At 40.5% G+C, this 16,136-nt stretch overlaps 2 protein-coding genes across 2 annotated transcripts in view; both read right to left on the bottom strand.

The window, feature by feature from the left end:
- Nucleotides 1–806: 806 nt before the first annotated feature.
- LOC124123902 (mannan endo-1,4-beta-mannosidase-like) lies at nt 807–3,464 on the bottom strand. Its single transcript, XM_046487098.2, has 3 exons — nt 3,375–3,464; nt 2,478–2,712; nt 807–1,806 (listed from the first exon to the last, which is right to left on the bottom strand). The coding sequence occupies exons 1-3, from the start codon at nt 3,377–3,379 to the stop codon at nt 847–849; spliced, it is 1,200 nt and encodes a 399-aa protein (XP_046343054.2). The 5' UTR covers nt 3,380–3,464; the 3' UTR covers nt 807–846.
- Nucleotides 3,465–4,465: 1,001 nt separating this feature from the next.
- LOC124123900 (mannan endo-1,4-beta-mannosidase-like) overlaps nt 4,466–16,136 on the bottom strand; it is a 28,899-nt gene continuing 17,228 nt past the window's right edge. Inside the window, exon 3 of the mRNA XM_046487094.1 lies at nt 4,466–5,341. Within this exon, the coding sequence (XP_046343050.1) occupies nt 4,466–5,341 (876 nt within the window). The remainder of the gene's footprint in view (nt 5,342–16,136) is intronic.

Raw genomic sequence — 16,136 nt, 5'->3', positions numbered from 1 at the left:
TTCGAGTGAGTGAGTGAGTATGGTTTTACGCCGCTTTTAGCAATATTCCAGCAATATCACGGCGGGGGACACCAGAAATGGGCTTCACACATTGTACCCATGTCGGGAATCGAACCCGGGTCTACTGCGTGACGAGCGAACGCCTTAACCACTAGGCTACCCGACCGCCCCCAATGGCTTCGATAACAGTGATTGGGACATGTTATTTTCAATAACATAACATTTACTGCACTATGTATTAAAAGCACACTTACGTTTTCCGCTGGTGTATATATTAGGAAACCGTTTCGATGTAAGGAAACTAGTCAAAACGTTTGTTGCCATGACGGTAGAGGGTGAATTCTTTTTCAGTTGTATGCCGCTACCTTACTAGTACCTGAGGCCCGTCTATCTAAAATGTCTTCATTCGTAAGGCTAGTAGATAGTTTAAGGGATATCTTGACAGCTAACAGACGACGTACATACATCACCAGTTACAGCCCATGCATTTCAATCTGGAATTCTTGCTTAAGGTCATTTGATAAGTGTTCAGTTCCAAGACACAACAATTATATCTTTGAAATCGCAATGGTAAGCATTTCGGCTTTTCCAAGCGAGGTATGTGAAAGTTGTACCTACTCTGTCAGCGGGGTACATGGCGGAAAAGTGCCCAGTCAGTAACCAATCAGAAACGAGTATCTTTGTGCAGGTTATCATAAGGAGAAACTGCCCAGTCAGTAACCAATCAGAAACGAGTATCTTTGTACAGGTTAGCATAAGGATATTTATCTGAACATCACTGACTTAAGAATTCAAATAAGGTAAGATAATGAGCAAATATACATGACTTTATTCTGATGATCTATCTTAGTTGTACATGCCACCAATTCGATCAGCAAAGTAAGTCATCGGATCATTGAAGAAGTTGTTTCTGAAGTCCGCCTCTGCAGGGTGGCCTTTGTAAGGCATCCAGAGCTCGCACTTGTGGTTACCATAACAATGATTGGTCCATGTGAGAATATAGGCAATTCTTGCTGCTTTGGAGTCGGTCTTCAGGATGTCTAAAACGTGGTCATTCCAGAAGTTGTGCACACGATCGATACCATTGTTGAACATACCTACTTCTGTCAATGCGGGGATTTTATCTCTGGCTTCAGCAATCTCAACCAATTCATCCAATGTTCTCTTCAGATCTGACACAGGAGGTTGGTTCTCATTGATGTAATAGTAGTCGGTGCCCAGTACATCAACGTAGTCGTCTCCTGGGTACACCTTCAGGTAGTCGTCTTTAGTCTTAAACTTATCTGGACTGACGCAGTAAAGGATGTTATGGGCACCTCGTACGTCTCTTAAGTAGGTCACGATGTACCTATACAGACTAGTTATATCGTTTGCAGTATTCTGGGTCTCTGTAGAAAGTCCCCACCAGAACCATCCGCCATTTAGCTCATGAAGGATACGGAAAACAAAAGGAATTGGTTTGCTGCTTGAGTCAGTGAAGTTGAGAGCCCAGTCGGCAATCTTGTCCAGATTCTGCTTGTAGATGTGATTCTTGTCCCCGCCTGGCAGGATCCTTCTGACTGTGTGAAGAACATCTCCCGTGTCCTTGTTTACCCATGGGGAACCACCAGTCACGGGGTTGTTGAGATGCTGAGATATGGTGACTATTTGCCCTCGAGCATAAGCAAGCTTTGCCAAATATGTAAGGCTTATGATATGCTCATCAGAGAACTGAGCAAAGTCAAAACCAGATACTGCAGGATATTGTCCAGTAACACCTTTTGTGTCGGAGAGTTCATCAGGGTCACCATTTTTGGCCTGTTGTGCCTAGAAATGAAAATAAAACATCACAATTATGTCTTTGATAAGCATTTAGAAGTTGGAGGATCAAGACAACAGGAACCTTGTATGGATTAAAACGTCTTCATTGTTTGTAACGACGTTTCTGGGCTGCTTCTTGCCTTTCATCTGTTAAAAATGATTACTTCTTCAAGAAGGTGCAAGAAGCAACCCTGAAATGTTGTTATAGACAAGCAAGAAATTAGTCTTCATCAAAATTATAGTTCAAGTATTCTTTTTGAACCTTTCAAAACTCATATAATGTCGACCCGGGCAGATCCGGGGTAGAATAGGTCTTCAGCAACCAATGCTTGTCGTAAAAGGCGGCCATGCTTGTCGTAAGAGGCGACTAACAGGATCGGGTGGTCAGGCTAGATGGTAGATGCATGTCATAGATCTCAATTGCGTGGATCGATGCTCATAATGTCAATCGCTGGATTGTCAGGTCCAGTGATGAGTGGACAAACAAACAAGCAAACAAAACAAAATCCTATAATGTCCTATTCAAAATTGGCGTATGCTTAACGTGACATAAATGTACAGACAACAAGATAAATATACATGTTCCTTTTGTGTTTGCTTAAGAGAGAGTTTAAGAGAGGGTTAAATGGGAGCATTTAGATGAGTGTTACAGGTAGAATTATGAATATTTTACTTGCCCAAAATATGTAGGCCTGTATGTTTCCATCATGGGTCAGAGTCTGTACCATATACGGAGGATGGCCTCCCTGTGCTCCAATCCATGTGTCTTCATGATGTCCAAACATCACCTTGGAGGAGTTACGAGCAAGGTCTTTCATGTTTCCGAATAAGTTCCTCGTCTCTTGGGTAGCCTGCTGATCCACTGGGCCACAAGTCGCAGACCCCAGGAGAAGACCTACAGCTAGTATGTGTCTGTGGGACAAAGATATTAAATATCGCAGCACTTCCTTAATTGTTTTCTTCAGCCGACATTCAAAGAATGCTCATGACAAAAAAAAGGGCTTATGCTTGTTAAAGGCATCAGTGGGGCGGTCGGGTAGCCTAGTGGTTAAAGCGTTCGTTCGTCACGCCGAAGACCTGGGTTCGATTCTCGACATGGGTACAATGTGTGAAGCCCATTTTTGGTGTCCCCCGCCGTAATATTGCTGAAATATTACTAAAAGAGGCGTAAAACCATACTCACTCACTAAAGGCATCAGTTGTGAAAATTAAGTTATGTGTTTGTTTAGAATACAAAGGTTTAGGTAAAACATTCAATCAGAATACTAGCCTGAAATTTTGGCAAGTTATTCTAATGCAATTGTTTACTGTTCACAGTGGCCACGTGGCCTATTTGCCATATATGTTTTTCCGCGAATCTATTTATTTTATAATATTTAAAAATCTTCAATATACATGTTCGTCAGGATATGGCTGAAATACTGCCGATGTGACGTTAAATCTTCACTCACTCACTCACTCACTCACTCACTCACTCAATATACATGTACCTCTGAATTATATTTGCAGTGTACTCTTAAATGCTACAAACTTCAAAATACAAATCTAGAGACAAATTTTCAAATTATTCTCACCTCATTATGACTGGAACAACAACAACACTCGCTGTCGTCCCTGCTGTAAAATCAGACAACGACAAAGATAACGACAGCCAATCCTGCAACCTGAGATAACAGGAAGGCCACACATGGGATAGGGGACACGGGTGGCTCGGTTGTCTGAAGTACGGGAATTCACTAGGCATATTTTTGTCCATTATGCGTCATAGAAATGGGGCATCGTGGGTTTGAAGAACCATCAGTGATCTCAGCACCATACTCGTGGTTTTGTGTGCACCAGTGGAACAGCATGCTTCGCCAGAGACACGCCATCTCTACAAGAATCTCATGGGGTTCGCCTTGATTATGTTTCTAGGTTTGTCTGCACCATATCCGTGCTCGTGGGTTTCACCTAAGCGTTAACCTGAGACCTGCATCACTTCGGGCTTTCCTTTAACAGTAAGCTGACACGTCGTCATGTTAAGTGAAATGCTATTGAAAAGTATTATTGAGCACAACTTCACAAACCTGTTTTATACTTTGTGAAGCAGGCAAACTACACAAATATGCTGAGACTGTATGGCGTCGTCCAACCTTTTGGAAGAGAGGCTTCTCTGAGGTGACACAATGTCAGAATCCCCAAGTCATGAGCTCAAATTTCTAATTTATCTCCAACCACTCTCTTTGGTTTTGCCTAGGTTGAACTGCTTCCGTTGTGTACGGGAAAGGAGACTGCCCTGAGAGCGGACCCTCTGGCCATGTCAAACCATAAGAGGTTAAAAGATGGTACTTGTTGTTACCCTGCCTGTCGCTCGTCATTTAAGGTTAAAAGCAGGACTATTTGCCTCGGAGTCAGTTAAATGTGTCTGTGTTTGTATTTTATGTTAGGCTGCGGCATGGTATCTCAGTCAGCTGGTACTATAAAACCGGCACTAGTATAGCGACTGCGCACCGTGCACGCGAGTCGCTATATTAGTGAAATAATCTTAAACACAGCGTTAAACCCCATTTGACCTCACCTCACGTAAAGTGGTAGGAAACTGTCTCACTTATCTATATTGGTGGAGGCACTATAGCAGGAAAGGAAAGTGGGCTACCAACCACTGTCGTACATTTCAACCCATACATTAACTCACAATGTTATAGGGTGTCCACAGTTGACATGTATTCTCAGCACACTGATTGGCCCAGGTCAGGATGTAGGCAATTCTTCTTGTCGTCAAACTGGCCTTGATGACGTCAAGGATATTGTCATTCCAGAAGTTCATATGGGTGCTGATCCCATTATCAAACATTCCACATTCGGAGAGTGTTGGAATTTTGTTTCTAGACTCAGCCATCTCCACCAGATCTGTTATAATCCTGTGGAAATCGGCTGTAGTATCGTTCGAAGATTTATAATAAAAGTCGGTTCCCATGATGTCAACATACTCATCGCCTGGGTAAAATTGAAGATAATCATTCTTGTTTTGGAACTTGTCGGGACTGATGACGTACAGGATGTTGTGGACATTCTTGACACCTCGAAGATAGGTGACGATGTACTTATAGAAGGACTTCAGATCTTCTAATGTATTTTTGGCTCGGTTTCCATATCCCCACCAGAACCAGTCTCCATTCAGCTCATGCAGAGGTCGGAAGAGAACAGGAATCAGTTTCCCTTCCTCGTCCTTTAGATTGAGGACAAGCTCGGCGATCTTGTCGAGGTTGTCCCTGTACTTCCGGTTCGTGTCTCCACCAGGGAGAAGACGTCTGACAGTGTGGGTAACGTTGCCAGGATCTTTGTCCACCCAAGGGCTTCCTCCAGTGACTGGGTTGTATAAGTGCTGACACAGTGTGGTGATGATGCCTCTGCTGTGGGCTTTCTTAAGGAGATAAGACAGAGTGATGCTTCTGTTTGGGGTTAGCTGCCACATTCCAAGGTCAAAGATGGCGGGGTATTGACCTGTGACTCCCTTCACGTCGGACAACTCATCCGGGTAGTTCTCGAGAGCTTGATCGACCTGCAGAAAAAAACAAGTATGAACAAATATATTTTTTGTTGTCTTTGTATATAATCTGGCATCTGAATTTAGTTATCAAAGTAATACAACTGTGAATACAAGGTGGGTTGGTTGGGTGGTTTGTTGTTTAACGCCGCACTCAACAATATCCCAGCTATATGACTGCGGTCTGTGAGTAATCGTGTCTGGACCAGACAATCCAGTGATTTATATCATGAGCATCGATCCACGCAATTGGGAGTGAATACATGAATAACCAAAGGAATTAATGCACATTCATTGGTAATTCCTTGTAATCACCAATGAATAATTCCTAATATTGGTGAATACAAGGAATTACCAATGAATTTACATTAATTCCTTATGTAGTATACTTCCCACGGAGGTTTCAGTTAATTACATGGTATGTATATTATACATACTGGAAGGACACGATTTAACTACCCCGTGGGGTGAGTACATTTATTGTTGCATCTAATAGTGTTTCAAATTATCAAATGTGCAATTCGAGAGATGATTAGCTGTGAATATGTCAACTGAGTGCTTGAATGACCGCTTGATGCGAGAGGAAAGCCTGAAGTGATGCAGATCTGGACGTTCAGCACTTAGGTGAAACCAACGAGTACGAATATGGTGCTGACAAACCAAGAAACATATCAACACGATCATAGGTTCCTGGCACCCCTAAGGGACGCAACTCTAAACGACTGAGACGACAGTTATATGCAAATGTGGCCCTCGTGTCAATTAAAAGTAACGTGGCAAGCATAGTCCACAAGATTCTGAAAGGATCATAATGTGGAAGAGGGGATTAACATTCTTTAGGAATTCATAGGCAGTCATTTAAGCCATATGCTGTATTGGCGGGGATATTATAACACTACAATTTAGTGAACAAAATGACATGTCCGTCACCCAACAAAGTGTTGCAATAGCCCACATCTTCCCGAGGCAAGGGAGGTAACTGACCGTAAGAGTCCAGTTTCAACTTTTATATTCAGTTAACTGCCTTGCCTCGGGAAGATGACAGTCCACCACAAGTGGGTATTTCAGGACATAAAGGTGGCTGCTGCACTTGTCTCGTCTTTAGAGCTGGATTTATATTTAATATTATATTCAATATTATATTTTATATTTTATATAAACTAGTGTCCAAAAGAAACGATACCACCTGTTTGCAACGACATAAAAGAAAAACTAAACAATGCAGAAGTTTAGGATTGGTTTTATGCTTTTGAGAAATCCTTTCACAACATCTGTACAAAAATTTCATTTCAATAAAATCTGTACAACCAATATGACAAGCCTTTAAAGATGGGTGGGGTCGAAAAATGAACATTTCGTTAGAGCACTGATCACAGAAACAACGGGAAATGTCACACCACACGTCTCAAAGTCAAGTCAGTAGCGGGTATATCCACCGTGAGCATCAATACATGCCAGAACATGCCTACGGACTGATGACGTCAAACGTCTGATGACGTTGGGAGTGATGCGTTGCCATTCCTCGAGGAGACATCGTTCCAAGTCCTGGACGTTGACTGGAGGCACACGGCGACGTCGGATTTGCCGATCGAGGTGGTCCCATAAGTGCTCGATGGGATTCATGTCCGGTGAACATGTCCCGGGCCTGTCTGACGTCTGACCTGTCTGAAGTAACCGCTGCATCAACCTGGTGATAGTGATGCGTGCGCAGCCCAACCTTCTGGCGACGTCGACGTGTGACGCTCCTTGTTGGACCATTCCAACGGCTCTCTCTCTCTCGATGGCTGTCAAACGTGGCATATCTTGTGTTCTTTTTGTTGCTGTGATATCAACGTGTCTGACCAGCCGTTTTATACAGTTTTTATGCACGTGCAGAACATGCTAGAGAGGGAAATGTCACTTTCACGAAATTTACGTTTTTTCCCGGAAGTGATCACGTGTTCCCGGTATTTTTTATCGACTATGCTGTGTTTGGGATGTGCAATACGAATTGGCATGTTTTCATACTAGACAATTCACTTAGTTAACAACAATTTTGAAAATAAGTTGGTATCGTTTCTTTTGGACACTAGTTTATAAATAAGAATCGGTGTGTCATCGTACCATGACGACGTGGATAGTTGTTCACAATATCACTCCTTGCGCTTTTTGGTCCATGTGCGATCACTAACAGCCCACCATGATATAGCTGTACTAGTACTGACTGCTGCATAAACAAGCATCACTCACTTCCTCATTAGGACTACTGTAACTCGGTAAAACTAGCCTTGTTTCAATTTCAGTGTCACTCTCGTGACTTACATCAAAGAGGGACTAGGTTCCATCGAATTGGCAGTCCTGACAAGTTGGATTGAAGACATGTATGCTCACTCAAATTTGATGATATGAATTACTCAAAATTATCCGGTTTTTATTACGACTATAATTAATCATGAATTAATCTGTTTTTAATCAGTCATCTCAATAGTCAGAATGATAGATACAACTCAAAATAAGTCAAAGAGCCCCTGATTTGTTCATGAGACTCCAAGTAATCTGTCATGTCATGAAATATTCTCCTTGTCCGTAACGGCTAGAATGATATATACTGCTAAAAAGAAGAAAAGGAACACTAAGGGATATGACAGATTATCTATACTCATTAAAATGGCTTCGCATCAAAGAATATAGCCTCTGATTTACCTCTGCCTAATCCCGTTCCTGTCACAACAAAACCTGCTTTTGTGATACATCCCGAAAGCAACACGTCCTCCGGCAGCGTACACTGCCGATAATCTTATTGTCTATGACGTCAGCTGATTGTCGACGTATCTATTCTGTGATGTCATTACTTATGGGGACACAATAAACAATGACGTTGCTTCATTGTTGACGTCACAGATTCCTGCTTAACGACATCACAACTGTGTCGTAAACCGTTTGTGGACACCTGTAACTATTTGGCAAGGGTCGCTCCTGATTATACGGGCCACTGAGACAGACACGGTCCCTTTATCAACCCAATACGATGCTTTCTGTCATGAATTAGCACAGTTTGCAAACAAAATGCACAAAATTTACAGCAAAGAACGCACATCAAATCCTAGCAACGAAACCAACCTCAGGTAGACAGACCACTGGCGTTTTTACAGTAATACATGCGGCAGTATTTGGAAACGGCCCTCATACTTACAACTGAATTCTAATTAAAAACAATCTGAAGCATCGTTGCACCTGCCGAGTAAATGAAGTGAACATTCTATAACATATACCAAATAACTTCCTTCAAGCAAATAGTTACTGATGGCACAAACGCGGTCTCATGTTATAACTACGTCTGCGACTTGCTGATTTAATTTCAAAAACAAAGACTTACTAATTATACCTGTGTTAACAACACAACATGATAGTTACGGAGGATGACAACAGAATGCTTTTCCTTACTGACTGCGACTTCAATACACCACAGGAATGGATCCATCTGAACATCAACATCAACGTCACTGCATAACGCGAAGGTCTGTTTGAATATTGAAAGAAAATGGTTTCGCATCTAAGAATATAGCCTCTGACTTACCTCTGCCTAATCCCGGTCCTGTCACAACAAAACCTGCTTTTGTAATACACCCAGAAAGCAACACGTCCTCCGGCAGCGTACACTGCCGATAATCTGATTGTCTATGACGTCAGCTGATTGTCGACGTATTTATTCTGTGATGTCATTACTCATGGGGACACAATAAAAAATGACGTTGCATCATTGTTGACGTCACAGATTCCTGCTTAACGACATCACCGCTGTGTCCTAAACCGTTTGTGGACCCCTGTAACTATTTGGCAAGCGTCGCTCCTGATTATACGGGCAACTGAGACAGACACGGTCCCTTTATCATCCCAATACGATGCTCTCTGTCATGAATTAGCACAGGTTAAAAACAAAATACACAAAATTTACAGCAAAGAACGCACATCAAATCATAGCAACGAAACCAAGCTCGGGTAGACCACTGGCGTTTTTACAGTAATACATGCGGCAGTATTTGGAAAGGACCCTCATACTTACAACTGAATTCTATTTAAAAACAATCTGAAGCATCGTTGCACCTGCCGAGTAAATAAAGTGAACATTCTATAATATACACCAAATAACTTCCTTCAAGCAAATAGTTACTGATGGCACAAACGCGGTATAATGTTATAACTACGTCTGCGACTTGCTGATTTAATTTCCAAACAAAGACTTACTAATTATATACCTGTGTTAACCACACAACATGATAGTTACGGAGGATGACAACAGAATGCTTTTCCTTACTGACTGCGACTTCAATACACCAAAGGAATGGATCCATCTGAACATCAACCTCAACACAAGTGATACTTTCCTTTTAACAACTACGCGATCTCATCTAGGCACACACATTCAAGTCATGTTATGTGACGGCAACCAACAGTCACAACACAAATCCGAACGTTAACTCTGTACATTTCCTGGAAAGGGCAGCATACTAGTTATCCAATCACATTCAATTAAAAACACATTTAACGCTCGTAACACGCCCATTCATTCACTACCACAATGCCGACACTGCCAAGAACATTATAAGCTTTGTCTATTATTCATACTAAATTACTAGACAGAGGAATATAGGATACAATCATCAAATCTAAACAGTCGTCTGCAGTGAACACACGTCACTGCATAACGCGAAGGTCTGTTTGAATATTGAAAGAAAATGGTTTCGCATCAAAGAATATAGCCTCTGACTTACCTCCGCCTAATCATGTTCCTGTCACAACAAAACCTGCTTTTGTGATACATCCCGAAAGCAACACGTCCTCCGGCAGCGTACACTGCCGATAATCTGATTGTCTATGACGTCAGCTGATTGTTGACGTATTTATTCTGTGATGTCATTACTTATGGGGACACAATAAACAATGACGTTGCTTCATTGTTGACGTCACAGATTCCTGCTTAACCCTCTGGATGCCGAGATTTTTTTCTGACGCACATTTTCCTAAGATCGGAAAAGTGAAGGTTGTGCGAGAATTGCGCTCACGCGGCACTGGATCTACCTCTGGCTATAAACTTACGCAGAGGTGGAGAATATTAAATTTCCTATTTGATGGTGTTAAGTTAACTGCAAATATTAAACCGGTTTTAAAGAAATACGCTTCTAAGTGTTGTCCGAGACTTTATTCTGCGTTGAAAAACAGTAAATTTCTCCGCTTTTTATCGTACATCGATAAAAGTACTGTGCGACGATTTTTTTTATTTCGAAGCTTTACGGAAACTGTCAGCGAACAAAATACTTCCTTATATCTGAACGACATAACTATATATCAAATGGAGTTATATGCGTATGTGTAACGACATACATTCAATGCCAAAAATAGCATGCCGTAAATGACGAAAACTGATTTTTCTCTATGACGTCACAAGGCGACCGAGAGGTTACACGCGTACAAAGAAAAGGGGGCATAACTCCGCTATGCTTAGCACTAGATTATTGTAACTCAGGTCAATTGGTGAGAATTAGCTGTGGGTAAGGACAATGTATTTTCGTTGTGTTTCGTTCACGAGGAACCAAACTATTCCAACACAAATATCGATATTGAAACTGTATACGTTTTCTTATAAATAAAACCCACAAGAAATGATGAAATCGTACTTCATAAAAAAAGAGGTAATAGAGAAATGGATGGCCCTATCTAACCTATAACTTAGTCCTTATATTCCAACATTCTCCTGAGTGTGTAAGTGTAATTTGACTTATGGTGCACCATTATTAATGGAGCACTAGCTTTATCATCAAATGTAATGAAATACCCCAAAATAACACCATTCCTTTTGACGTCATGGCTGGTTTTATGTCTTTGATAACGTCGGAGAAAGACGACACTGATATTTTGATTTATATATATCTCCCATAATTTTCGTTCATGGTTTGGAAAATCTCGATGTGTAAAACGGAATTTGACGCTTTTTCGACACAACATAAAATTACTGCTTTCACCAAGTAAATAATGTCTTGAATATGTAAACAATTAGATAGTTTATCGTGTATCTTAATTGGACAGGACACGCACCTGTTTGGCATCAATTTAAGTTATGAAATTCACAAAAGAATATTTCAAAACAACCAAAATTATATTCAGTATTTGTTCATTTTCATGTTAGTATTTCTCTTCATCTCGTCTCAGAATGAAACAATAAAAGATGCGAAGAAAGCACTATCATATTGTTATAGAATTATCAGGATAATCGTATAAGGTTGAACAAACGGGGTACCTGGCATGGATTGTATTTTATACATTTTAAAATTTCTGGAGAAATTAAGTAAACAGTTTAATATCCCGTGATCACAATATTGAAAAAAGAATGAACCCATTGATTATATAATGCAAAACGAGAGGAATAATTCGTAAAATGTGTGTGACTAACGCGCACCTGGCGAATCGTTAGATATCACTGTTCTGTGTATCAAACGACATCAAAAACAGTTCCAAGACCAAGACAGTTCTTTCAGAAATGTGTGCATATATTTTACCGATTTTTTTTTGTAAACGTAATATATTCAGTTTTAGTTATAAAATAAAATGAAACGGCTATTCATGGACATTGCTAATATGAACTTATAATATTGACTATTGCACATCCCAAGAAATGCGTACATGCTGCAGTTACATTTACACTTCTTGTAACACTTGTCCAAAGGAAAGAAATATCGTATGCGACACTAAAAGCCTATCAATTGTTATGTAAACAATGTTCAAACTAACAGGAGATTATCAAGGTTCCTTCATACATGTTGTGGCCGATATTTACGTATGATATCATTTTGAACATTGACAAATGTCCAAAGTGAAATTAGAATCTAATTGTGTGAAACAAAGTATAAAAGATGTGCAAAATCTGCATCATAATTGAAACTGTAAACAGCATGGTACAATGATCGTGTGCACTCTCATTCAAAGACCTTCACCTCAAAGAAATTACCAAATATGTACAACAATGTTGACGTATGACATCACTACCTGTGACCGACTTTTACAAAATGGCGTGTTCACTGTCAACAGTACGCGGGATTTTACGAGGGGACTTTCGTTGATTCAGGGATCGTATTTACATAAATGTGACATGTAAGTAATCAGAAACATTCTGACAATCTATGTACTGTTATTTGTTGTTATAATTTCCATTGAAACAAACCGAAATAGTCAGAAATTCCGATAAATACCGTTGTCGTTGTGCGTGATTTTGCGTCAGTCATGGCGTCACACAGGACGGTAACTTTGCAATGATTTGATATTTTCAACAGAAGTTGTCAATGTATCTATTTTAAATTCCCTATTTCTTCCTACGATTCTCTTCCCATGACTATTCTGCAAATGTTGAGCCAATATTTTGAACGAATAGACGAATGGATAGCTCAAAATAGGAGAAAATGCTACAGTGTGTAAAATCTGTATTTTGCTTTGTTTACACTTCAAACAAGTGCAGTGTTTCGAGCACAGCGTTCGTTTTCACACCTGACTTATATTGCTTGATTTCATCCAGCCACTTCGTATTGGTGACAAAGACCATTGTTCATTCGATTCTAAAATGTATGAGGAATTCAAGGATGTGTGTATCGCAGCAAAGTTTGGAATAGACGGGATGTTTCAGGCGCTTCATAACCGGTGTACCTGAAACGTGATTTTGTAAACACTATCCAATATGGCGGAAAGTTCACTTCGGCGTTCGTGTTTGCGTATTTTCCGAAACATTCTAAACGATTCTAGGGTTATCGGAGACGTTTTTGAATGATCATTGGTGATTTCATAAAGGACAGATACCCGTGATCACTAATATGCTATTTTTGAAATTCATTTCTCGGAGTAAATATCCGAAATTTAGATTCCAGAACATGTTGTAAATAACGCGGCGAGTGGTGATTTAGTAATGTGTAAAACATGGCGACATTTACGAAGTACCTAATTTTCAGAGGTCATTTTTTGTACTTTTGCTTGGCCTAAAAAGCAAATGAATAATATCACAGAACAGGGAATCTCCCACCTTATTCAAAACTGTGATGTGTATAAGTGTGCATGATGTATGTTGAATTTTATTCGACTTCAAAGTGAGGGTTGTAGAGGAAGGACATATATGTCCCTCTGGCATCCAGGGGGTTAACGACATCACAACTGTGTCGTAAACCGTTTGTGGACCCCTGTAACTATTTGGCAAGGGTCGCTCCTGATTATACGGGCCACTGAGACAGACACGGTCCCTTTATCAACCCAATACGATGCTCTCTGTCATGAATTAGCACAGTTTGCAAACAAAATGCACAAATTTACAGCAAAGAACGCACATCAAATCCTAGCAACGAAACCAACCTCAGGTAGACAGACCACTGGCGTTTTTACAGTAATACATGCGGGAGTATTTGGAAAGGACCCTCATACTTAAAACTGAATTCTATTTAAAAACAATCTGAAGCATCGTTGCACCTGCCGAGTAAATGAAGTGAACATTCTATAACATACACCAAATAACTTCCTTCAAGCAACTAGTTACTGATGGCACAAACGCGGTCTCATGTTATAACTACGTCTGCGACTTGCTGATTTAATTTCCAAACAAAGACTTACTAATTATACCTGTGTTAACCACACAACATGATAGTTACGGAGGATGACAACAGAATGCTTTTCCTTACTGACTGCGACTTCAATACACCACAGGAATGGATCCATCTGAACACCAACCTCAACACAAGTAATACTTTCCTTTTAACAACTACGCGATCTCATCTAGGCACACACATTCAAGTAATATGATGTGACGGCAACCAACAGTCACTACACAAATCCATACGTTAACTCTGTACATTTCCTGGAAAGGGCAGCATACTAGTTATCCAATCACATTCAATTAAAAGCAAATTTAACGCTCGTAGCAAGCCCATTCATTCAACACCACAATGCCGACACTGCCAAGAACATTTTCCTGGTCACCAAAAGCTTTATCTATTATTTATACTAAATTAATAGACAGGTATTTAGTATACAATCACCAAATCTAAACAGTCGTCTGCAGTGAACACACGTCACTGCATAACGCGAAGGTCTGTTTGAATATTGAAAGAAAATGGTTTCGCATCTAAGAATATAGCCTCTGACTTACCTCTGCCTAATCCCGTTCCTGTCACAACAAAACCTGCTTTTGTAATACACCCAGAAAGCAACACGTCCTCCGGCAGCGTACACTGCCGATAATCTGATTGTCTATGACGTCAGCTGATTGTCGACGTATTTATTCTGTGATGTCATTACTTATTGGGACACAATAAAAAATGACGTTGCTTCATTGTTGACGTCATAGATTCCTGCTTAACGACATCACAACTGTGTCGTAAACCGTTTGTGGACCCCTGTAATTATTTGGCAAGCGTCGCTCCTGATTATACGGGCCACTGAGACAGACACGGTCCCTTTATCAACCCAATACGATGCTCTCTGTCATGAATTAGCACAGTTTGCAAACAAAATGCACAAATTTACAGCAAAGAACGCACATCAAATCATAGTAACGAAACCAAGCTCGGGTAGACCACTGGCGTTTTTACAGTAATACATGCGGGAGTATTTGGAAAGGACCCTCATACTTACAACTGAATTCTATTTAAAAACAATCTGAAGCATCGTTGCACCTGCCGAGTAAATGAAGTGAACATTCTATAACATATACCAAATAACTTCCTTCAAGCAAATAGTTACTGATGGCACAAACGCGGTATCATGTTATAACTACGTCTGCGACTTGCTGATTTAATTTCCAAACAAAGACTTACTAATTATACCTGTGTTAACCACACAACATGATAGTTACGGAGGATGACAACAGAATGCTTTTCCTTACTGACTGCGACTTCAATACACCAAAGGAATGGATCCATCTGAACATCAACCTCAACACAAGTGATACTTTCCTTTTAACAACGACGCCATCTCATCTAGGCACACACATTCAAGTCATGTTATGTGACGGCAACCAATAGTCACTACACAAATCCGAACGTTAACTCTGTACATTTCCTGGAAAGGGCAACATACCAGTCATCCAATCACATTCAATTAAAAGCAAATTTAACGCTCGTAGCAAGACCATTCATTCACTACCAAAATGCCGACACTGCCAAGAACATTTTCCTGGTCACCATAAGCTTTGTCTATTTTTCATACTAAATTACTAGACAGAAGAATTTAGTATACAATCACCAAATCTAAACAGTCGTCTGCAGTGAACACACGTCATTGCATAACGCGAAGGTCTGTTTGAATATTGAAAGAAAATGGTTTCGCATCAAAGAATATAGCCTCTGACTTACCTCTGCCTAATGCCGTTCCTGTCACAACAAAACCTGCTTTTGTGAAACATCCCGAAAGCAACACGTCCTCCGGCAGCGTACACTGCCGATAATCTGATTGTCTATGACGTCAGCTGATTGTCGACGTATCTATTCTGTGATGTCATTACTTATGGGGACACAATAAACAATGACGTTGCTTCATTGTTGACGTCACAGATTCCTGCTTAACGACATCACAACTGTGTCGTAAACCGTTTGTGGACCCCTGTAACTATTTGGCAAGGGTCGTTCCTGATTATACGGGCCACTGAGACAGACACGGTCCCTTTATCAACCCAATACGATGCTCTCTGTCATGAATTAGCACAGTTTGCAAACAAAATGCACAAAATTTACAGCAAAGAACGCACATCAAATCCTAGCAACGAAACCAACCTCAGGTAGACAGACCACTGGCGTTTTTACAGTAA

This window comes from Haliotis rufescens, unplaced genomic scaffold (genome assembly GCF_023055435.1).
Source record: "Haliotis rufescens isolate VD_foot unplaced genomic scaffold, xgHalRufe1.0.p SCAF_38, whole genome shotgun sequence".
NCBI classification, from domain to species: Eukaryota; Metazoa; Mollusca; class Gastropoda; order Lepetellida; family Haliotidae; genus Haliotis; species Haliotis rufescens.
Note: the sequence above shows the minus strand (reverse complement) of the source record. Positions and strands in the feature narration are given on the sequence as shown.

Bases quoted from the DNA above. Each gene is read 5' to 3' on its own strand.
- LOC124123902 (XM_046487098.2), bottom strand. The intron at 1,807-2,477 runs GCAAGTAAAATA...TTTCATTTCTAG, and splicing joins TACAGGCCTACATATTTTGG to GCACAACAGGCCAAAAATGG.